Source organism: Pinus tabuliformis, chromosome 3_2 (genome assembly GCF_031772625.1).
Source record: "Pinus tabuliformis cultivar Carrire ecotype Pingquan chromosome 3_2, CPIR1, whole genome shotgun sequence".
NCBI lineage: Eukaryota > Viridiplantae > Streptophyta > Pinopsida > Pinales > Pinaceae > Pinus > Pinus tabuliformis.
Window position 1 is genome coordinate 816,255,771 of NC_142302.1, and position 26,033 is coordinate 816,281,803.

Below are 26,033 nucleotides of genomic sequence, written 5' to 3' on the forward strand. Positions count from 1 at the left end.
TGCTTGTTTTGAACTTGACATGTCACTAAGAAAGTTCCTTAAACAAAATGTGGAAATTTAGAGGAAAAACTACTTAGCTGAACATGCATGATGATATTGGCTAGCTAACTTCATTCACTTTTTGAGAATGTTTTTTCTTTGAGTAATTACAAAACTCTTAAAACGTAATGTGCAATAAAATGTGAACAAATTCCTCATTATGTGTGCTTTTGTGTTTGTCATTGTGAATGTCTAATGCCACATTACAATAAAAGAGGAGGCAAAAGTGGCACGCTATAGCTTGTTTCTATATTTAAAATTTAATATATCAAAATTATTTCCATGCTTATGAAACCAAACTACAACTTTTTCCAATTTAAAAATCCTATGGCACCTTTTCGGGGCAATTGCTAGTTTTATTCACTTTTGTACACATATTTTAATAGTTTAGATCAAGGACTATTGGCAAAAGCACAAAAGAATGCATACTTTATCGAACTTTCTATTTTTCATATATATATATATATGTTTTATTTTATGGTATGAAGTATTCTCTAAAATTATTTCAATTTTGTTAAAAGTTGGTCTTTGTAAAACATATAAAAATATGTTAATGACCTAAATAATTTTCATTGAATAATGATAATAAATTATAATTATCTATTATTAATTTAATAACTAAATTATAATAAATTTCCTAATATATAGCTTTAAATTCCACTCATTCAAATATATATTTTCTTACTTTAAATTTAGTAAATTTATTATTCTTCATCATCTCTAATATAAAACCATTGTAATACAAAACGATTGTAAGTAAAATATTAATAATGAAAACTATTTTGGTGTTAAAATGTAAAGAGAACACATTATAATCTATAAGGTTGAAAAACATCGAAAAGTTAAACAATTTAATAATGAAGCTTTTTCGTTGTCCTCTTAGTCTTAAATTATTTAAAATGGCCATTTGCTAAACGAGCCCTTTTCATTCTTTTTGTTATTACAGGTGTTGACACGCGTCATCAGTTTCCATTTTTTTTTTAATTAATGTATACGCCTAATTTTATGTGTCGATCTATTTTTTTTAATACTGGGTGAATATATATTTTTTAATTATATTTTTAATATAGAAATAATTTCAAATATTTTAAGAATTATATATATATATCAAAAAAGTGTAATTTACTTTTTAATATTTTGAAAATTTTAAATAACTTTGAAATTTTTAAATTAAAATTTTCTTCACTTTTAATTGAAAAACAACCGAAATATCATACTAAAAAAGTAGTCTCCTACTATATGAACATGAATAACGTATTTAAATATTCATCCTTTTAACTTTTCTCAATTATATTCTTTAATTAGTTTTTTTCAAATTGAAATTACATATAAATATGAATAACTTAGTTAAAATATTAAACCTTCTTATTTTTGTTGGATTTTTAATTAATTTTATCCAAATTTAAATTAAATGGTATAATATGGGTGCATCAAAATTTTCTCAAGCCTTAAATTTATCTTTAAGTTTAAAAATTATTTTCAAAGTTATATTCCACATAATTAAATTTATCTATGCATTTAAAAATATCTGAGTTAAAGTTGTATGTTAGATAATTAAATTTATTTATACAATTAAAAATACAATTTTAATAATAGAAAATTATATTTTTATCTATAAATAAATAAATGAATTTTGTTAGGAATAAGGTTTATTTCAGTTATTAGTTTGGTTATGGTTGAATGATTTTCTTAACAATATTCTTTTAGTTTAGAATCTGTTGGAACTCATATGTAATATATTATTATGATATATTCTAATTTTGAAATTTATGTGTTGTGTTTGTTTCTCAAATCTTTAATATGGTATTAGAGTTCATATGGGCCTAACCCCCTCAATGGAGGGCCCAAGAAGATGGAAGAAATTTGAGTATTGAATTCTTAATTTGTACATAAATTAGTTAGTGTGTGAGAGTGATTGTTTTTCGATTGTTGTAATGTTGAATTTGATATTGTTTTTCTATGTCTTGTTGGGCGTGATTGGAAGAAACGGCCATCGATAATTTACTGCAGGCTTGGAAAATACTATAGATTATGTACCATAATTCAGGGTTGTGTTATGCCTAAAGGTCTATAATGTAATGTTTGTGTAAAGGGGCGCATCAAGGAATTGCTTGAATGCTAGATGTAATGAGCTTGACTCTAAGTATATTCTAGCTAGAAAACCTCATTGTTATGCTTCTTTTATCAAAGATTCGACAATTTCATCTTCTTATTCATCATATGTGGATGTTGTTCCTGTAAAGAAAAGGTCAGTTGTTTTAGTTGTCAAAAACGATGAAGGATGCATAGGTGAAAGGCTAATGGGTCTGTAAAATTTTATGGATATTCCACTAGACAGTTTGTCACAACAAATTTGACAAAATTATATTTTAAAATACAAAATTTTACACTATTACAGTTTTATTAGATTTTTGGATTTGTAGATTTATTGTTAATAGTGCATGCATGCAAATTAAAATTATGCAGAAAATAGAGAATGAAAAAATAAAATCTCACACACACATTTAACATAAGATATGCTATGGGAAACATTTTCAAGAGATAAACCCAGCTGGAAGGTGAGGTCGCTTCACTCGCTTTCTCTTAACTGAAATATGGTTACGAGTACAAAGAAGTATAGTGACCAGTCTATGGCCCGCGCGATGCTACAATGCACAAATCCTCTTTGTGTGCTCTACCTAGAATCCCTCTTGGCTATTCTTGCTCAGCTATGGAACAAAATCCACTCGAAAGAATGGAACCCCCTTTTCCTCTTAGTAGCCTAGTTATAACACAACCCGATAGCCTACTAGTGGTTAGGTTTCACTACCTCAACTCTTAACTATAGTTACAATATATACTCTTCTAGAGTATTCTACATCATAATCACATGGCTAGCCATTTTTCCATGAATTTTGGGGGTTGACGTGGCATCCTCTCCATTTTTGGTGGTGAAAATAGGAAGCTCAAATTTTGAGTAGAAACACTTTTGTACACAGACTCTGATTAATGTGATTCTTGTGTCATTGGAAAGGCATATGTGTGTAGAATAACATGAAAAGGTTTTATTCTAAAGCAACAAAGTTTTACCCCCAAAAAATGTCATTTGATGCCTCCAAATTCTCCCAGAAGGTTTCAAACCCTATTTTTCCAAACTGGGTCACGCCGGTAAAAATGGTCCCACTTTTTCCACTCCAAAAGTAACAAGATGGATGAAAAATAATATAATGATCCAATCCATATCACGCCTCCCCATTTTGGGAGGATTTTGGTTCCAAAAATCTTCTATTGAATGTAAGGTGAGGAAATGTTTCTTCCACCTTCTTTCTGGTGTACCATTTAGCTTTGCTTGGAAGTTTTCCTTTCAACCCAATCTACCAATGGTCATGTGTGCCCCTATCTTGTATTTCTAGACCTCTTCTATAAAACTATATCTCTTTTCAACTCTATGTGAGCATATGGTGCCACATCCTCCACAAAAGATAGGACCTATTCCTCTTCCTGATCTAGCATGGAAGGCCGATAGAGTTTCAAATTCTCCACATTCACAACTGAGTAAATGCACATATATGGTGGTAAAATGAGTCGATAGGAATTATCACCCACCTTTTCCATATCTTGAATGGACCATACCTCAGAGCCTTAATTTTCTTACTAGGTTGTTGTAGCCTCTCCCTATTCAACTATAGCCATACTATGTCTCCCACCTTGAACGATTTCTCTATTCTGTGTTGATCATGTCTGGCCTTATATTTCTCCTATGACTTATGTAGTGTCTCTTGTAATTGACAATGGATTTACCTGATCTTCTCTAAAAAATTTCCAACCCTCAAGGCATCTCTTGTAAGATATTCTCTCACTCCTCCTTGTTGTTCATATGCAATGTCCAAAGGTGAAGGTGGAAAATATCTAAAACAAAATTCAAATGGGGAACTTCCTGTAGAAGTGTGGACCGCTCTATTGTAAAAATGTTCTAAATATACTAAACTCTCATCCCAGGTATTTAGATGCTTTTGGTTATATCCCCTCAAAAGTTGCACCAAAGTCCTGCTGACTACTTCTATCTTCACATCTATCTATTGATGAAATATTGTAGATCTCTTCAAATTTGGGTCCATATTCTCCCATAATGTAGTCTAGAATGCACTGAGAAATATTGTATCCCTGTCTTAAAGGATGCTCCTTGGTATTCCAAAGCGCACCCAGACATCTCCAAAGAATAAGTTTGCTACTTCTTGCCCACTTATGGTTTTTTACAGGGCATCAGAACACACATCTTGTTAAACCTATCAATTACCATGAACAAGTAGTCATGTCCCTTCTTGGTTGTTGGTAAACCTCCCACAAAGTCCATGGAAATGTTTTCCCAAGGACGAGTGGGTATAGGTAAGGGATGATATAGACCATGTTTCCTATTGTTAGGCTTGTTGGTACAATAAAGTATGCATCCTCTTATGAACCTAGCTACCTGCTCTTTCATCTTAGGCCAATACACATACCTCTGCAAGTTGTCCATGGTATTCCCTACAGCAAAGTGACCTGAAACCTTGGAGGTGTGAGCCTCTCTAATCAGATGCAACCTCTCACCTTTAGGAACACATAACTTATCCATCCTATAGAGTAAGCCATCCCGAAGATGGTATTCAATGGTGTTATCACCATCATTCACATGACTTTGCAACTGTTGAAACATCTCCTTGAATTCCTCATCCTCTGAATATGCCTCTCTGTATGCATCATGGGTGAATGGATCCATGTGAATAAGAGTTCCCAAAGTTGTGATATTTGATGTGGGTGGCCTTGAAAGCATGTTAGCCAACTTGTTTGTGTTTCCTTTCTTGTACTTGATCACCAAATGAAACTACTGTAGAAACCTCATCCACTTGTAATGCCTTGTCTTTTGTAGCTTACTCTGAGCCTGCAAGTACTATAATGGTTGGTGATCTATGTGGAATACTATCTTATTTACCATTAGATAGGGCTTCCACTTCATCACAACTTGCATTGGGGCATAAAGCTCCTTATCATAGATAGGGTAGTTAAGAACTGCCCCATGAAATACTTTATAATGGTAGCATACGATCCTTCCTCCCTGCAACAAGATAGATCCCAAAACATAGCCACTCACATATGTCTCCACTTCAAAGGGTCACTGCAAGTTTTGTAATTCCAAAATTGGTACTTGACTTATTTTCTTCTTTATCACTGGAAAAGCCCTCTATTGTCCCTTTCCCCACTAGAAACTCTTGCCACTTTCTGTATGGTGTGGAGTGGTGCTGCTACTGTTGAAAATGAGACTATGAATTTGTTGAGGTAACATGTTTCCCCAATGAAACTCCTACCCTCAAAAACATTAGTAGGCATCAACTATTTCATGATGGCCTCCATCTTGGAAGGATCTATATTTAGCTCTCCTCAACCTATCACATACCCCATATGCACCAAAGATAGTTGTGCAAACTCACACTTCTTGATATTTGCTAGAAATTGGTGGTTCTTTAATGTCTCTAGCACCTTCATCAAATGTGAGATTTGATCTTACCATGTAGCATTATATACCAGTATATCATCCAAAAATACAATAAAAAATGAATTTATAAAGGGGTGCACTACATCATTCATCAATCTCATAAATGTAGATGGTGCGTTACATAGGTCAAATGGCATGACTAACCACTTATACAAACATTGCCTGGTTTTGAAGGTGGTCTTCAAAGTCTCCTCTTCTTTGACTCGAACTTGATGATATCTAGACTTTAAGTTCAGCTTGGTGAAGTACTTTTCTTGCTGCAATTGATCTAACATATCATCTATCCTAGGTAGTGGGTATCTATTTTTTAGCATGATTTTGTTAAATTCCATATAATCTATACACATCATCCAAGTCCCATCCCTCTTTGGCGTAATGATGATGGGTGATGCAGATGGTGATGTACTCAGTCGAATGATACTTTGTTCCAATACCTACTGCAATTTATTTTCCACCTCACTTGCTTCTATAATAGATTTTTTATACTGCCTAATGTTTGTCAATGGGGATTCCAACAATATTTTGATATCATGCTCCACTTCCCTCTTAGGTTGTAACCATTTATGCTCTCATAACACATTGTAGAAAATCTGATGGTAGGTTAACCTGATAATGCAATATAAATCAAAGCATAATACTATAACCTACTTCTACTATCAATTTGCAGAAGCTTAAAGATCGAGCTGAACAATATAACCAAAAGAAGAAGAATCAATGGCATAATACACATGAAGATACTTTGGGGAAATCCTCAGCTAAAAACCCCACACTATTGTATTATTATACATGATCGAAATACATAGGAATAATACAAAGCCTTAGCTCTCACAGCTAGCCAGCTCTCAGTACAATCCTCACAGAGGCTCAGAAGTAGCCTTGTCTTCTCTCCAGCCTTCCTATCTGGCCTCCAAGCTCCTATTTCCTTGTGCTATTCCTTGTGGATGATTCTCCTTCTACCAAGTGGATGATCTCCTTCCAAAATTACGTAATCCTCAAGGATTAAATCCTTGACTGCATGCATGAGTTTTCTCCATGAGAAAACACATGCAACTGATAGTACACTATCCTTGAACATTAATATCAACTGGGTCTTTCTCAAAATAGACATGCATGTGTTTCTGATGAGGGAATCTTCAGTTAACTAGAGTAGCACTAGTTGAGTGCATTAATGCATCAACTGACTGTTAACTCACCATTAGTTCCTCAAATAGTTTGGAACTAATTTAACTGGACTTAACTCAGTAAACTGAGTTAACTAATTACAACTCAAATATAACTCAATCTTATCTCCTTAATTTAAGGGATAACTCTTGCATGACTTCAGAAAGACTTCTAACTTGAATTTCTCCAACTAATTAATTTAAAATAAATTAATTAATTATTTCCAAGTAGCTGTTAAGACTAAATTCGATTTTAATTCAAGGACAAATTAAATTGGAATATTCTTGTTGCCATATTTCAACACTCCCTCTCAATAAGAAAGGGATTATCTTCCACCCCGATCCTATCTCTATGGAACTCGAATTTACACTTTGACAATGCCTTTGTCAAAATGTCAGCATCTTGCTCCTCTGTCAAAATATATTGTAGCAACATGATCCTCCTCGCTACACAGTCTCTGAGATGATGATATCGGATGTCGATGTGCTTGGACCTATCATGAAATACTAGATTCTCAGAGAGTTTGATACAACTCTAATTATCACAATAGATCACAGTTGGATCCATCCTCTGATCAAACAAACCAACTAGGATTTTCTGCATCCAGATGGCCTCACATGCTACCTCACTTGCAGCCATGTATTCTTCCTCTGCCGAGATGAGTGAAACCAACCTCTGTTTCCTGCTGTACCAAGAAACTGTTGCTGACCTAATGTTGAAAATCCCTCTTGATGTGCTCTTCCGATCTGATGGACTCCCTACCCAATCTGCATCAGTGAAGCCCTGTAGCTTCACTCCTTCTGTCCATCTGTACCATAATCCATACTGAGATGTGCCTCTGAGGTATCTCAATACATGCTTTGTCGCCTTCCAAAACATCTTGGTAGGCTGAATCATTGCTTGACTCAGCTGGTTCACCGCATAGCACAAATTTGGTCGTGTGTTCACTAAGTACACCAGTGAACCCACAAGCTGCCTGTACATAGTAGCCTCTACCACTTCTTTTGAAGTAGCAACCTCATTCCTCCAGTTACCTGCTAGAGGAGTCTGCATGGGCTTGCACTTCTCCATGTGGAATCTCGTGAGTATCTCGTTGGCATACTTTCCCTGAGACACAAACAAATCCCTATCGACCTATGAAAAGCCACGGGCAACAAATCTTGCTTTATGCTTCTCCACACTACCATCAACAGCTTGCTTTACCTTGTCAATCCAATGGGAACTCATAACTAACTTGTTCTTTGGTCTCAGAACCATGTCCCAAACACTATTACAAACTGTGGAGTCATACTCCTCCACTATAGCATCAACCCAAATTGGCTGCTGCACTGCTTCCTCAAAGGAAGATGGCTCGGTCTCAACACATTCCCCAGCAAATGCCATGTATCCAGTGTACCTCTCAGGTGACCTACTCTGTCTGCGCTGAGAAGATGGTGCTCCCACATTCTCTCTCGCATCCTCTAACAATCTGTCATCTTCTCTTGTTCACTTCCATCCATCTCTGGAAACTCTACTTGAGTGGATGTCTCCACTCCTGGAACCTCTGCATGCGGCTTCTCCGCATCAGTCTGAGGCTCATCCTCCTTAGGAACCAACAGTTCCTCCACAACCTGTAGTTAGAGCTCCCTCTCAAGGGAATCTCACATGGCCTTCTACTCATCAACCTTGAGATCTCTGTGAACTACTGTCTTACGACTGGTAGGCAAGTACACCTGATAGTTGTGAGGTGTATCAGTGTACCCCACAAGTATCGCCAACTCTGTTGTCGGCTCAAGCTTCTTCCGTGCATCCTTTGTCACATGGAAATATACCGATGAGGCAAAGATCCTGAAGTGAAACACATCTAGTCTCTTACTAGAGAAAGCTTCCTCTGGTGTCTTCATCCCAAGTATGCGATGTAGGCTTTTATTCTGCAAATAGACTATTGTGCTGCATGCCTCAGCCCACAAGTGAAGTGGTAGGCCTTGGTCATGCAGCATTTCCCGTGTTGCCCCTACAATAGTTCTGTTCTTCCTATCGGCCACCCTATTTTGCTGTCGGTTATGAGGTTTCGTCAACTCTCATTTAATTCCTTCCGCTGCACAGAAGTCCTTAAACTCTTGAGAGACATATTCTCCACTGTTTTCACTTATCAAGGCCTTGATCTTCTTCCCTGACTCTTTCTCGACCAAAGCTTTGAACTCACAAAACTTTGTGAAACTTTGTTCCTTCTTCTACATGAAATAAATCCAACATTTACGAGAATAGTCATCAATGAAAAGCACATAATACCTTTGTTTCGCTATGGATGACGTCAAGAATGGTCCACACAAATTAGTATGAACTCGCTCTAAGATAGCCTCTACTCGACTGTCTCGATCATGAAAAGAAGACTTGGTGTACTTTCTTAAGGTACAACCTTTGCATGTGTCAACTTGCTCAAGTTTACCTTTGGGAAGTCCTATAGATATCTGCTGCATTATCTTCAAAGCCCCTTGATGTAAATGGCCCAACCGCTTGTGCCATAACTCACCAATGTCTTGGCTTTGCACCAATTCTGCTTTCGTACTCAATGTTGCACAATCATCTACCTTTAGTTTATAGAGATTCTTCACCCGAATCCCTATCCTCTTGGTCTGACCTATGGCTATGTGTCTTAGGAACACCTTTCCTTTACTGAAGACAACATCATAGCCTTTGTCCTCCAACATCGCGACCGATACCAAGTTCTTCTTCAATCTAGGCACATACATCACATCTGTCAAGGTGAGAGGAGCTCCATGCTCCCTCTGAAAAGCAACCGTGCCCACTCCTGAAACACTATACCTTCCGTTGTCACCCATCTCTATGCACATCTTGAGGTCTTTCTCCTCCAAGGCACTGAATAAATTTTTATCACCGGTCATGTGGAATGAGGCTCCACTGTCAAGATACCAGACACAACCCATCATCGATGACACCATGCATGCGATGAGGGTAAAGTCCATTTTGAACTGAGAGGTTAATGCCTCACCTTCCGATCCTTCCGAGGATCCCTTCTTGGACTTCTTCGATGGGAAATTAGTCACATAATGTCCCATCTTGTGACAATTAAAGCATCTTACTTTAGACATGTCACCCTTCTTCCCTCCATGAGAAGAATTCGATTTGAAATGGGAAGCCTTCCCCTTCCCTTTCCTTACCTTACTTTCTAAGGGTAGATTTTCTTCATCATAATTCTTGGATGAAGAACCATCCCATGTGCTCCTCCTGATCTCCTCCCGCATAAGATCCGACCACAGTCGTTCCCAATTCGACAATTTCTCCCTTCCATTCACAGAGTCCTGGTAGCTATTCCAACTCTTTGGAAGGACAAGGAGAGTGAGGCTCACCATATCATCATCGACAGTAGTTATTCCCACACTGCCAATCTCATCTCTGCAGGTGGTGAGCTTGTTTAGATATGTGGAAATAGTATCACCCTTTCCCATTTTGATTCTTCGAAGCTTATCCTTGAGCGCCAATTTCCTTTGGTCACTACTATTCTGGTAGAGGTGCTTCAATGTATTCCATATTGAAAATGGAGTATCCTTCCCATGGAGACTCAAGACAATATGGCCTCGAACTCCCTCAAGGATGATTCGTCTCACCTTTGCCACACACTTCTTCCACTCAGCCAACTCTTGTGCCATTAGTTGAAGCTGGCTTTGGGATTTCTTCACCAATGAATTCCTTCAAGCCATTGTCTTCTAATACATCCTCCATTCTATCTTTCCATGCTATGTAATTCGAGCTACCTTCCAAGGCATACTTGAGTCTCAAGCCATAGAACACCATTGGCCAACCTTGAACCTGCAACCTTGAACTTCAAACTTCGAATTCTCTTCTCAGTATACTATTCACAGCTCCGATACCATGTAGAAAATCTAATGGTAGGTTAACCTGATAATGCAATATAAATCAAAGCAGAATACTACAACCTACTTCTACTATCAATTTGCAGAAGCTTAAAGATCGAGCTGAACAATATAACCATAAGAAGAAGAATCAATGGCACAATACACATGAAAATACGTTGGGGAAAGCCTCAGCTAAAAACCCCACACTATTGTACTATCATACATGATGAAATACATAGGAATTATACAAAGCCTTAGCTCTCACAGCTAGCCATCTCTCAGTACAATCCTCACAGATGCTCACAGGCAACCTTGGCTTCTCTCCAACCTTCCTCTCTACCCTCCAAGCTCCTATTTCCTTGCGCTATTCCTTGTGGATGGTTCTCCTTCTACCAAGTGGATGATCTCCTTCCAAAACTGCGCAATCCTCAAGGATTAAATCCTTGACTGCATGCATGAGTTTTCTCCATGAGAAAACACATGCAACTGATAGTACATTGTCCTTGAACATTAATCTCAACTAGGCCTTTTTTAGAATAGACATGCATGAGTTTCTGATGGGGGAATCTTCAGTTAACTAGAGTAGCACTAGTTGAGTGCATTAATGCACCAACTAACTGTTAACTCACTATTAGTTCCTCAAACAGTTTGGAACTAATTTAATTGGACTTAACTCAGTAAACTGAGTTAACTAATTACAACTCAAATATAACTCAATCTTATCTCCTTAATTTAAGGGATAACTATTACATGACTTCAGAAAGACTTCTAACTTGAATTTCTCCAACTAATTAATTTAAAATAAATAAATTAATTATTTCCAAGTATTTGTTAAGACTAAATTCGATTTTAATTCACAATTTAATTCAAGGAGAAATTAAATTGGAATATTCTTGTTGCCATAGTTCAACACACATCCCTATATTCCTATAGCAACTCTTCTAGTTGTTGTTTATGTTTCTTAGTACATCACTCTAGGGATTCCTTTCCTCTTATTGACTCTTCTACATACTAATTTTCTCTTAAAAATAATAAAACATACTTCTTGTTGGAACTGATCAATTTCTTAGCTTGGTTAGCACTTACTAGAAAAAACTTCGACTTGGCTTTATGCACGTTGATGATGAACGGTTTTCCATCCTTGAAGATGTGGTACTAGTTGGATTTCCGCATGAATATTGCATCTCACATGTACATGTAGGGACTCCCAAACATGAATCCACATACATCAAGGGAACCACATTTAGTTCTACATCATCAATAAAATAAATGTTGATAGAAAATTTAATTTGGATTGTTTTGTTACCTTAAGCTCTACCCCATTATTTACCCATCCTAGTGGATATGGGTTTGGATGTTCACGAACTTTCAAACCCAACTTTTTGACTAGCTCTATTGCAATGATATTTTCCTACGATCCTGAGTCAAACAGAGCATTAATCTTTGTCTTATTGACCTGTATCTTTCAATGGAAGAGTTTTGTCATTTCTTTCTCTTCCTATTATTGAAGGCTACTCAGATTCACCACCTTCTACACTCATGTACAGACAATATTCTCATCCATGTCTGAGCTAATTTCAACTTGGTTGCTCAAATATGTGGCCATGATATTCTTCTTCTTATTGTCCTTATTTTTGTTCTTTAAGTTGAGCTCTCGATGCAACTTCCAACACTGTTGCTTTATATGGATGTCAATGTTGTAGTGGTTACTGAGATCTTTGCACTAGTGTGATATAATTGCCATATTTTTATAGACACTAATTTTGAACAAGAAGCATGTTAATGTGTCTCATTATGTGGCAAAAGAAAAAAAGTATTCAAATGAAAAAAGATTAAAAAATGAATATAAAAATATCAATTAAATGAGTTGAGTTTCATACTTGTTAATTATAAAAAATAAATGCTAAATTTGTAACAAAGCTAACTGAAAATAAATTTTGGTAAAAGCTATAGTGAACCTATTTAATGGGTTAAGAAAATATAAATAATGTTATAAAAAGCAAATACTAAATTTGTAAATAAGTCAACTCATAGTAAATATTGTTAAAAGCTATGGTTAATCACTCACAAAATATAAATAGCTTTTTTAAATATGCAAATTTAAATATGTAAAGTTAAATGAAATGCTAAAACTCTTTAAAAATATATATAAAAATAGAATTAGAATTTCTAAACAAATAATTTTATATATTATATTTTGAATAATATAAAATATGTTATTATAAAAAATTTAAAATATATTTTAAAAAATTTCAAAAAATAATTTTAACATTTTGTTATATGTTATTTTCAAATTTCTATTAAAAAAAATTGATTTTATAAACTTGAAAGGATAGTTTCTTGGGTCGCGGTTTTATATATACAAAACGATTATCATTTTTACTAGTATTTTAATAATAATTAAAAAATATGCTTACTTTTTATTTTTAAATTTGTTTAGCAATCTTTAGAATGTTTACAACACATCTCTTAAAGAAATTGGAATCAAAAAGCATAAATCAATAGAGAAATGGGGGGTCACAGTTTTGTCACTACTTAAAAATTTATGTAAAATATTAATGAATATCTTTTAAAGAAAATGAATAAATTAGATAAAAAATATATATTAAATTTTAGAAAAAAGTATGACCTGAAATTGAATTTAAATTGACATGTTTTGTCTTCTTTTACCACCACCTAATTCTTGATGATTTTGTAAATTTAAGAGTAAACATTCCAACTACATTTATTTTTATAAAACTTCTTTGCCACAGAAAGGGAAAAAGTGATACACATTAACATGCTTTTACAAGAGTAACCCGATTTACCTTGTATCGGTTGTCTTATTACTCAACCTATGCGGGTTTTATTATGAGTTATTGCATAATTAATATATTGTAGAGTTGTTATTCTTATGCATACACAAAGGAGAGTAAAATTAATTAATAAAAAAGAAACTTAAAGAAACATCATATTTACATTCCAAGAGAGAATAAAAACAAAACTCATTTTACATAACAAAATTATACTCTCCATCTTCATTGATAAACCATTAAAGCATTAAATCATTTAAAAAAATTGTACCCTTTTAAACAAGTAATGCTTGCTTTACACCTTGAAATGATTAACATATAGTAAATATAGCGAATTATGAGCTCAAAACACATAATCTATCAAAATATTTAAAACCAGTTCGTAAAAGTCCATCACATTCACAATTTTTTACAAAATTATTATCAAAACATAGTTTCTTGTTACATGACCACTTGATGATAAAAAACTATCAATCTGAAACTTGAATTATGCCTCTCCTCAAGTTATCAGAGTCTACAAGAGGCGTACTTCCAACAACCTCCCCTATGTGCACCTCTTGAACCGTATTGTAAATTCTTGACAAGAGAGCGAATTTATCCTCAATTCATGTCACACGTTCTTCCATTTCTTCCAGTAAATCCAATAGGTTGTCTAATTTCTCATGAATGTTCTCACACCTCCCTCTGCCTCCACCTAAAACACCAACCATTTTTGAAGCAGAGCTAATTTACCACAATCTATCGCAGATAACAACTTAATCTTAAAAGTGACAGTTCCATTATAACGACTATAATTATTCCGCATCTTTTCTAGATTGATTCCATTCTCTTCAATATCACATCTTAAAAAAAAAATTGTGCCTTAGCTCATACAAAGTTCGTTTTGTATGGATCTTTCCCATCGAACAACTCTCCATCATCATTTTTGTTGAGACTCCATAGCCCAATGGATAAGGCACCCATTCTACATTCTTGATCCTTCACAAAGGAGTATCATCCCCAAATGGAGCCTATGTTATACACAAAATTCACCCCCCCCCCCCCAAACTTCGCAAGATGATAATGATAAAACTAAATGAAAAATCACCTTTAAATTTGTTTAATTGGGAGGGATGATATTGAGTTCAGAGATTTAATAGTTGATCTTATGCCTTTTCAAAATCAACGACGTGCAGTAGCTCATTGGTTCGAAATGTGCATAAATTTTAATCTTCTTTCCAACCTTGATGAGCGTAAGCCTCTTCCAAATCCTCGACCTTTCATCTATCCAATGCAGAATCAATGCGCTGATTCAGCCCATTGCATATCAAGATGTGTGGGAACTAAACCCGTAGTCTCCACCCGATGGATCACGACTATTCAATTAAAACTTATCCAATGGTTGTTGAGTCATATCGGGTCCAAACATGCGAGGGAGATAATGCCTTTTTGCGACCTGATGTAATCTCGACCATCTGTCTTATCCATCATCAATGGTCAGAGGTTTGCTACTTGCACGATGATTAATCCATCCACCTCACTCGATAGATGGGACCCTTACTCGGTCCCCAATCCCGCTAATCATTATGCCATAGTTGTCATATTACATTAAAGTTAATTTCCCAACTTAATTAAAATGTAATATCACCAACTTTCTATCATTCACTCATTTTTTTCCTCTTTATCTTGCATGTCGATTAGGAGCATGTCAGTAGAAAAAGCTAGCTTTTGTGCAGACTTGAGGCCGAAACATTGTTTCCATTAATTGGATAAGTTCTTCTCTTCCTTATATGCCTTTTAGTCCACTGGTAATTTAGCCTTTGATAAGCTTAAAATGTCAAAATTGTCATCTAGGGTCGTTCTAGTAAATGAATTAGTTGGCGTTAGGGATACTAAGACTTGTCTAACAAATGTCCTCACCCTTAAAATAGTTTTAATTCCCTCCTCGAGAGTCTCAGATGAAGACATATGTCTGTTAAAGTCTGGGGTTCTTGCCACCATGCTACCCCCAATTCATTTTGACCCAGAATCTATCATGTTTCTTGCTAAGCACTTTTAACCTGAATAACATACTATCATTTCTCCTTCAAGCCATAAGGTTTCCCTGAAACTGGATGAAAATGTAATCTCTAAAATACTCGTCTCTCCAGCCCAAGGAATTGATATAATAGACAAAGTGCTTGACCAAGAATTTATTACCTAGGCCGAAGAAGATAAACCATAATTTTTAAAGGGTCTACTCCAAAGCCCCAATCCAAAACTGAAATTACAATCCGTATATCTATCGATTTGTTAAAGACCTTCTATCAAACTTTGACATCTCTTTTTGCTATCATTTTGAGGTTGGAATATCATTTGAAAATGGACGAATCTATCTTCCTGGTCATTTGACTTATCACTTTGAATTTATACCAACAGGTAATTAATTTTCCAAACTACCTAGTCCAAGCCACCACAATCAATCTCTCTACCACCATCCCATTCAGCTCATGCAACCATTATACATATCTGATTCATTTGATCTTGTTCAATTATCCTTCCTATTTCCTGTCTACTAAACTCCTCCTAAGTATTACAGATGTGAATGATAAAGAAAAGGAAATTTATAGGTGGACAAATGTAATATATCTAGAGTGCCTCCCTAACTCATATGCTCAGTACATAGACTATTTTTCATATTATTTGAAAGTTAAACTTACTAAAGAAATCGTGGATAGGATTTCAAAAGAGCAAAGGAGAAAACTCAGACTCATTGAGGAACAAAGTATAAGAAGTTGGTTCTTGTACCCTCACTTCTCTTTAATTCGTCTATACATTTTTGAAAAACAACCTTCCCAATTGCCGAAATATGTCTCACTTTTACTATATGCTTTTGAGGTTCTCAAATACAAAATCGTTGTAAATGAATTACATTTTGTTTCTAAGAAAAAGGGAGAACTTTTTAGTTACTCTTATTCTATTTCTCCTTTAATTTCTAAGAGTAAAAATGCCATAGATGCCTTGGAAAGGGAAATGTTATCATTTGGATTGTTGCAGGATGAGTGTTGGAAATACTATCCCTTAGAAATTATCTTGGAACTGAAAAAATAGATAGGACTATTAGCATATGTGCATGAAAGTAAGCCTAAAATAGAGAAGATGGAAAACACCTTCTTTCTTATGGATAGTCCTGCACAGATGGTGACATAAACACCTACAAAAAATGAAGTAATAAATCACCATGCTCCAATGTCCGCTAAAATGCAAGCATAGGAAATAGGTACTGAGCAGTAAATGCCTATTTCATTAGTTTTAGCAACAAAGAGAAAGTCAAAACTTTAAAACCCAACAAAAGCATCATGTCAGGTGAAAGAAAAATAAGACAACGTTGATACTGAACTATTTGAACAAGAATAGAATAACTAAGTAAAGAGATGAAACAAGCTATTAACGACACCAGGCCAAAGGATTATGGAGCACAAGCCCTAAGCATCAAGCATAGTTTTGTAGAAGGAAAATCAATGGGTACAGAGTTAGCCTTATTATTTGGGCAGTCTCAATCGATAGAAGAAACAATACTCAAGGACGTGGTCCCCACTATTGGACCCTGATTGATTTCTGCTACTAATTTCGAGATAATTGCTTCGAACCTCACAATAGTTCAGTCGGAGATAAGAGAGAATAAACAGATGCTAGGTTCTCAGATATCCTCCTTAACCATTAATTTTGGTGAAATCTCATATATGAATGTATTCAACTTGCATTGACAAGAAGGAGAAATCGTCGCCAAGAGATTGCTCGATTCAACAACATGAAATAAAAGAACGTAGGCAATGTTTGAAAAAGTTTCTAACCAATTACACATATCACGGGTGGCTCTAAGAACTAGAGCTAATCGAATTGAAGAATTGGAAGATATTATGATTCAACAATCTGCCCAACCCAAAGAGGTCAGACCATTTAAAAAGTTACTAGAAGAAAAGGAGAAATAAATCAAATGCCTACAGAACATTATGAAGATACTGGAACATGACCCCCATATATTAATCCAAGCTTTCGAAAGGAAAGAATAAGTCGAGACTCAACTACAAGAGATGAAAACCTCCTTTCGACTAAAAGAGGAAGAGCTTAAAGAAGTGTTCCTACAAATGGAATCTCTAAAGGAAGAATCCCATGTAAGAGAAGAAGAACATCTTAAAATTATAGTAGATTACAAGACTATGATTAATCAAGCCCTCAACACATCCCAAGAATCTGAAGCTGAGGACTCAAAGTTCATGCACGTCAAAGTAACTCACTTGGAATAAGAGTTGGAAGAGGCGAGACTGGAGAAACAAAGAGCATAAGAGAGAGGAGAAAATTTAATGAAATAAAAGAACGAAATAATTGAACAAATTCAAAATACGCTTAAGTCGAAACAAGATGAGGTTAAAACCCTACAGGAAATAATTAAAGTTACCATCACAGGAAGACAAGTTCTAATACAGAACAAACAAGAGATCTGGAAGGATATTAAACAAAAAGATCCACAGTGAGAGCTTATGTAGAGATACTCTCTGACTGCGAGAAGGAAATAATTAAAAGTGCCAATTTGGAAGGAAAAATCACGGCTACAACACTGGAGGAAGGGTTGAAAGACATTGATTCACTTATCAATTTCATCAATATCCTAGAAGATAAAACTCTAGCAGAGTTAAATTTACCTCTAAGAGATCAATATGTTTTCTCCCTTTGTATGATGAAGGAAAAGCCTAAATAAATGCAGCTCATGTCGGAGGAGTTCGATAAGGCTTCTAAAGAAATGGATGATTTTAGAATTGATTGGAATTATCTCAGTAGATTTGGTGTACCATCCTTCTAGAGAAAGGATAATTGGCTAATATCTCATGAAATTTTTTGTGATAAGTTGAAGAATATAGAGTGAGACTTGGCTATTTAGTCATAGAGGGCGAAGAATCGGTTTCGCCATCTATGGTGGTGAATGCTCTCTATAGATATTTTACCATCCTAGCTAGAATTAGTAAGTTGATACAAAATCTTCCCACGACACGATACCAAATCAGATCTTGTCTGATTATAATCATAACTGAGTATAAAAATGTGCCTTGATTGGCAACAATGGAATGGGATCAAATTTCTAAGGTCAAGAAGCATGTAAAACAAAATCTTACTCTAGAAAAAATATCTTTAACTACTCAAGTAGTTTAGCCTCTTCAACCAATGGAATCGGTAACAGATCAACTAGAGGACTGAAGCAAGATTCCTTTGATCACAACTCAAACACTGGTAATCAATATGCGTGGACCCATAGTTTTCTCTTACAGGAACGTGAAAGAAAATTAAGGGGTCTAAGTCGCAGAGGTGACCATAGTGTTTAAGTTATTTATTTGAAAATTAGGTTATTTAATTTTAATTTAGACATTTGCTAGGTCCAAGACAATTATTTCAAGATAGTTGTTTTTCAAGTTGTTATTTAAAGCCTCGTTTCCCATAATGAGGGGGTTGTTGACAGAAGATCATTTTTTTGTTTTCATAGATCTGATTGTACATGCTACACAAACTTTTCAATGCGTGAATGAAATTACTCTGCATTTTTTAAAAACTTCTTTTATATGTGTGTTTGTTCATAAAAATTGAAAGATTGAATTGACGACTTGATCCGTGTTCGGTACTTCTTTTCTATTCACTCTTATCATGTTCTGATATTTATATTATAGAATTGAATGATTACAATAATAGGTATTTGATTGAAAATAGTCTTAGGAGCTTGTCTCCAGAACTAACTAACAATAGTATTCGCTTAACTTATTATAAAATATTATGTTTTCTTTATTTATACCGTTTGTAATCTTTTTGTATTTGAGATATTAGTGAAACCTTGAAATCATTGTGTTTTCTCATTATTCTTCATGATTTTAGAGTCTTAATATTTATTATTGGATTCACCCATCATAGAAAAATTCGACTGAGAGATAAAGAATACTTGCAAGTGTTCTAATATTCTTACATTGTTATTGAGTGTTCTTATTATCTCAAGTGTCTGTACTTGTTGTGTTTGTTGGTATACATGCCTTTATTATGTTTCATTTTGATTGTCTTTTATCTCAAATGTTATAGGTTTATCATGGATGCATGAGTTGTACTATTCATCGATTATCACTGATTAATATTTCTTGTATTAATATTGCAATATTACTACAATGCCTCGATTTGTTATTATCTGACCTTATTATATTCTCTTTCTAAAAATCACATAAGTATAGTTAGGGATACCCCCTATGGTGTGTAGGTGGTCAACCTAAAATGCCTAGAGCAAGAGGGCTTCTTATTCCTCAGTGAATGTGCCCTTGGATCGTTCTACTCTTTAGGATGATTTGAGTACCAATGCTAGGCGATTGGGTTGCCAGGTCGCGAGGTAGAGGCTCTCATGTTTTTTAGGAATGCAACCTGGTTTCCTTGGCCGCTGGGTGGCAGGGCCACGACTTAAGGTGGAGAGGGATGGTTCCAAGGTGGGTTTTGCATGTAAGGCTAAAGTGGATCAAGGGTGGATGATACCAAGGTGATGCTCTTAAAAAAAAAAAGTGCGGCTTCAAAAATAAGATGTTGAGCTAAAGGACAAAGGGTCAGAGGTTTTGGGGCAAGTTTGGCTCTGAAATAGCTTGCATAAGTGAGTAAACCCTAGATGAGGAGGAAAATATAGAGCCTAGGGGCAAGAGGGAGACACATGGCAAGAGAAATGATTACAGGGAAGGTGGAAAGATGCCTACATGAAGTGAAGGAGTCGCGGGCTCGCTAGGTAGCCAAATCCACCAACTTCAAGCACTCCAATGACTTGAACGAGTGAAAATGAGCGACGAGGGTATTTATAAAAAGTGTCACACATGCGAAACTTCAGAGGTCGCTAGGTCACATTTAAGTTGAAGTCGCAAATCATGATCTCTAAAAGTTTGCGACCTAGTGACTGTGCAACCTAAAGGGTCATCATTCTCAAGGTCACAATTCATAGTGAGTCATAATATTAAAGGGTTGTTGAGGTGTGACTATGCGACCAAAGCTTTTTGGTTAGTATAGGTCGTAGGTTGCCAGGTTGCATGGGCATTTATTTTGTAGTGTGATGAGTTATGAGACTTGGCCAATTTGTGACTTAACGACCTTTAGTAAATGATGCGCAAAAAAGGGGTTGTGGGGTTGCAATTTTACAACTGGGAATCTGCTCTATAGATGTGACTTATGTCCTTAAGGAAGAATTAAAATTTGATCTTGTGACATAAATTTCTCTTAGGAAATTGAGTAAAATTTGACTTGATACCGGGGGATGTGAAACCACATTAAGGTGTGATTAAAGGTCTAATAAGGAGGGGGCCCCTCAAAATTTTGAAGGGGTCAAATTTTGGGGTTATTGTAGCAGCTACAACAATTGCAAAAGTGGTTGAAGCACAGATTAAGTAGTTCATTAGAAAAGGGGGTACTCATATTCATTGAGTATGGGGATGAGGATGTTTATTTATGTGAATCAGAGCAAGAGAAAATTCTTGGCGAAGGTGAGGATGATGAAGGAGAAGAGACGGGACTAATTGAAGGTCTCATGGACTGTGGGACAAGTCCAAATCAACAGATGGTGCTAGGAGCATCAGTGGAGGCCCAAGAGCTTCACTCTTTTAAAACTAATTATTTATTTTTTGCGCGGATTAGGAAGGAGGACAACCATAATAAGTATCAAAATAGTTAAAATTGTTAAAATTAAAAAATCAACAAAATTAATTAAATTATAATTTTTTTTGTCCTTGGGAGAAAACATATACTTGATATTCATATAGAATCAAAATATACATAGAGATTTTAGCATTCAAGCTAATTCTTAGTCAAAAATCCTTGATAATAATAATTACTATTAATGATAAAATAGTTAATATATAAATTAAAGAAATGCACATTTAAAAAAATAAGTAAGAAAATTCTTAACCATGGATATTCACTATTATGGAGATTCTTAACATCCTCAAAAAACGATAACTCGTTGCATATGGCACTTAATTTTAAGACATTGTTTTAATTAATGAATTTAATTAATAGGGCAAAAACTGCACGACTATTTTAGAAATAAATCTCAGCCTTTGATTTTTATAAACTATTAGGAATATTCTACAATATTCTATGGAAATTAAATCTTTACCATCCACGTCTCCTTGGGGTAGCTCAATTGGCAATGGCTATGGAACTGAAGTCTCATTGAACTAGAAGTTGATCAATACAACTATATTAAAAATAATTAAATGTTATTTTTCAAGTTAGACATGATGAAGAAACTAAATTAAAAAATCTCTACCATCCAGCAAATAACTATTGATAGATAACACTATTCCACAATAAACATGTCTATTAACATAATGAAAATAGTCATAATAATTAGTACAACTATATTAAAAATAATTAAATATTATTTTTCAAAAATCATAACTTATAAATAAATACAATCAAATTATAATAAATGTGAATTAACATTCACATAACTTCTTATATTTAATATATTAATTTTCTCTACAACTGTATGTGTAAACCTATATTTATATATTATATTACATATACATCTTTATATAATCATATTAATATATTATTCACAAAATTACCGTTATTAATATTATACTTTCGAAATTATATATAAAATAAAAATAAAAATTATTCAAGTATATAATTTCTAATATTTATGAAACAAAAATTTAGAATTTCTAAGGAACATGGCATTTGTGCATCAGAGACATTTTAAAATAATCCCAAAAGAAATCCCTCACTCACGAAAAATCAGACGACACAGTTAACCTCACTTATTAACATATTAGTTTTTTCTTCAACTAGATATACAACTATACGTCTATCCGTAAACGTAAAATAATACTATTATATTACTTGATTTATTGTCATTAATATTATATTTTATATGTAATTTGATAAATGAAATTATTGTTTTTAATATTATATTTCCATATATTAAATATATGATAAATATTAATAGGTAAACAGCAACACATTAATACCAAAACATCTCACATTGCTCACTTGAAAATTTTCAAAACAATTTACAATTTTAATAATTCAGATATATTTTCCAACATTTATGAAAATAAAAGTCGTACCACATTATAGGAACATGAATGCGTGGAACACAATTAACGTAATCAGTCAGTCACGGAGAATCAGCTTGGTGGAGCGTGACACAGTTACATTAATTCCCCAATGTCGCGCTATTCAAAAGTCCGTCCTTAGTACAGGGAGATTGTTTTTTTGAAAGCTTAGCAATTTTTTGTAAATCTAAATTTAAATTATTAAATTTCAAAATTTTAAATACTCTAAAGATTTTTAATAATGCTAAATCCATATTGACTGTAAGAACATAATTTAAACACTATCTCCATTAAAAAAAAATAATTTTTTTTTTACCAAAAGTCTTGTCGTCTCCCAATGGATAGTAAGTCTGCCGAGTAAGTCACGCCATGAATGGTCTATGGCCGGCAGAAGCGACCGATAAGTAAACGCGTGAATCGTGACGGGTCTTGCGGATAGGAAGTCTGCCGAGTAAGTCACGCCATGAATGGTCTATGGCTGGCAGAAGCGACCGATCCGTAAACGCGTGAATCGTGACTGGTCTTGCGAGTATCTAGGCTATGGCTTGTAGCTGAGGACACATTATGGACGCCATCATAATTTGGCTTTCGATGCTGAATGTTTGAATCATTGCCATGACTAGAGCACAGGGAGTTTCGCTAGCGTTCCTGACAACATTATTCATTTGCGTTATGCAGAGTACTAACTACCGTCATAAAATATTAAATTTTTTTAATTAGTTAATAGTTATGTTTAGGAGTAGTCTACCCAGGCCGAGGAATTCCCCGTTTCATCATAATTTGGCTTTCGATGCTGAATGTTTGAATCATTGCCATGACTAGAGCACAGGGAGTTTCGCTAGCGTTCCTGACAACATTATTCATTTGCGTTATGCAGAGTACTAACTACACTCATAGAATATTAAATTTTTTTAATTAGTTAATAGTTATGTTTAGGAGTAGTCTACCCAGGCCGAGGAATTGCCCGTTTCCGTCAACGTCGGAAAAAACCTCCGGCTCTGGCCGCCGGCAATTCCTCCACCCAGCTCCGCCACCCTCCACGAGCTCTGCCGGAAAGAGCTAACCAACCATATATTGGGTATTTAATGCCCTCAGAGCAGCACGCGACTTAACGCGATAACACGGGAGCGGGCAAATTCGGTATTAAATAATATTTGCCCGCTCTCATGTTATCGGGCTAAGTTGCGTGCTGCTCTGAGGGCATTAAATACCCAATATATGGCTGGTTAGCTCCAGCCAGCTCTACCCAGCTCTGCCACCCTCCGCATTTAATGACATCTGACAAGATTTCCATTGCTGTCTTGCCGCCATTCACACCTCAATTCAAATTTGGGAATTAACCACCGGCTGCATTCGACCCAGCACTCCCCTGCAGCTCACCAGGTCACCAGAACAAGCGAAACCGGACTCCCAGATTTCAGTATCAATGGCAAATCTAACTATATCCGCTCAAGGTTCTGCTGCTTCCTCTTCTGCCTCGACTTCTTATACTCCTTGGGATCTCTTTATTAATCATCGCGGTCCCGATGGTAAAATGGCCGCCAGATATCTGTACCGACGCCTTACTTCCAATGGATTAAGGAGAGTCTTTTTCGACAAGGAAGAGATGCAGAAGGCACAAAACATTTCTCGCCAGATAATAGAGGCTATTGGTGGTGCGTCTGTTCACATTGCAATCTTTTCACCAAGGTATGCCGAATCTTGGTGGTGCTTGGATGAACTTGTCCTCATGGCAGAGTCGGGGAAAGCCATTCTTCCAGTATTTTACAAAGTTGACCCTTCTGTGGTCCGTCATAATGTCAAAGCTGGAGCGTACGCTGATGCCCTGCGAGACCTTGCAAAGAAAACTACACCGGCGAATGATCTTAAACGTTACAGCTACCGGTGTCTTTCCAACTCACCAAGCCACACACTTGTATGCCTCTTGAAAGTTGATGAGAGAGAAAAGCGTTTTAAAATGCCAATCCCGGAGCTTGAAATATCTTGAAACCTCCAGGTTTTGCATATCCATTTATGCTGCAGTATATTGGAGCTTTGCAATAAGAACCCAATTGGTCATTAACCCAAGATATGGCAAGATTTCACAGTGCCACAAACATGGGTTTCACTGCGTTACTGCCCTCTCTAGGTCCATTTGCAACCCTATATGCATTTGGGTACTTCATAATCCTCAAAAATTGGAAGGGCAAGAACAGGTTCGAGGCTACGAGCTGTGGCATCTCATTCGTTCATGCAACCATCGTTTGCATTCTCTCTACTCACGACATGCGCAATAACCCATGAAAGCTTGATGCACCCAACACAAATTTAGAGAACAAAATCATGGAGTTCAGCACTGCATATTTCATTGTGGACTTGCTCCACTATTTGCTTGCCAACCCATCTAATCGCCTCTTTATATTTCACCATATTGCAACTTCCTTCTACCTAGTAACTTGTAGGTACTATGCAGGCCATGGAGGGCTCTCAGCCATTTCTCTGATAGCTACAAGGGAATCGATGACTCCATTACAGAATGTGTGGACTATTTCTCGTATGGCTAAAACGGAGTCTGCCTTGGCCAACATGATCTATAGTTCTGTTTCGCCATTTTTCACTGTGCATTTTACCGTGGTGAGGTGCATTGTTGGGCCTTGGTTGGCATGGAAGTTGGCCTCCTTCTACTTAGCTAGTAAGGTAGATGTCGTTATTCCTTATTGGATGGCTAGTTCATGGATGGTTACTGTTATTCTGGCTCTTTTCGGGAGCACCATCTGGGTTTACAAGCTCTGGACAGGTTTGATCCGTTTCTATGCGAAAAGAGGGACTCCGAAGGGCAAGCTTGGAGCCCAGAAAGAAGAGTAAGCATATTGGAGCTTGATCCAATTGTTATAACTGCAATGCTTTTAGTTGAATTAACCAATTTTCCTATATTTTTATTTGTGTAGGTGTAGTATTTTAACCGTTTAAATTGATAATAATAGTTGCTTCCAGGGCCATTTGTAAAGTATTGTACTTTAGTCAACAAACTCTAGAAACAAAAGCCATGGTGCTATTCAGTAGCAATTTTCAGGATTTTGGTGTTGTGTATTTTTAAAATTCTTGCGCAATCCTCAGAATTGGGGCAATTTTTTTCATTATCTTTAAAAGCCTGATAGGAAGATTGCTAAAAGGGATGCAAAAACCATCATTACATCAAATTAACATCCCCAAGTTTCCCCACTATCGACATATGCCAGGGCAAGTGCACTAGATCTAGATTGTACATTAGCTTTACACAAAATTTCTTAAAGCAATCAGATGATATGAAAATTGAATGGCTATATAATTGGAAATTGAAAATCCACCAATTATAGGTACCCTTTGTCGGGACAGATCTTCAAACATTTTGGAAACATTTTGGTACAGAGGAGGTGAGAAGTTCTTTAAGCACTCATAGAGTTGCACACAAAGTGGGGGAGTTGGAGTGAGTAGAATATTGGTCCTACAGCCAATCAAGCAATAGTTAAAACTGAGCATGGGGCTCTCCTCCACTGTGGCACAGATCATCTCTTACGTTACTAAAAATTACCCTAATTATCTGCCATATATTCCAGATATATTTATAGCAGTACCAAGG

General features: G+C 35.6%; 1 protein-coding gene and 1 pseudogene across 1 annotated transcript; both read left to right on the forward strand.

The window, feature by feature from the left end:
- Nucleotides 1-23,861: 23,861 nt before the first annotated feature.
- Nucleotides 23,862-24,422, forward strand: LOC149183135 (putative 2' cyclic ADP-D-ribose synthase BdTIR). Its single transcript, XM_089414843.1, has one exon. It carries the CDS (start codon nucleotides 23,862-23,864, stop codon nucleotides 24,420-24,422), a length of 561 nt encoding a protein of 186 aa, XP_089270969.1.
- Nucleotides 24,423-24,532: 110 nt separating this feature from the next.
- LOC149183136 (TLC domain-containing protein At5g14285 pseudogene) lies at nucleotides 24,533-25,279 on the forward strand (annotated as a pseudogene).
- The last annotated feature ends 754 nt before the right edge of the window (nucleotides 25,280-26,033 follow it).

Coding starts and splice junctions, on each gene's coding strand:
- LOC149183135 (XM_089414843.1), top strand. CDS start 23,862: ATGGCAAATCTAACTATATCCGCTCAAGGTTCTGCTGCTTCCTCTTCT.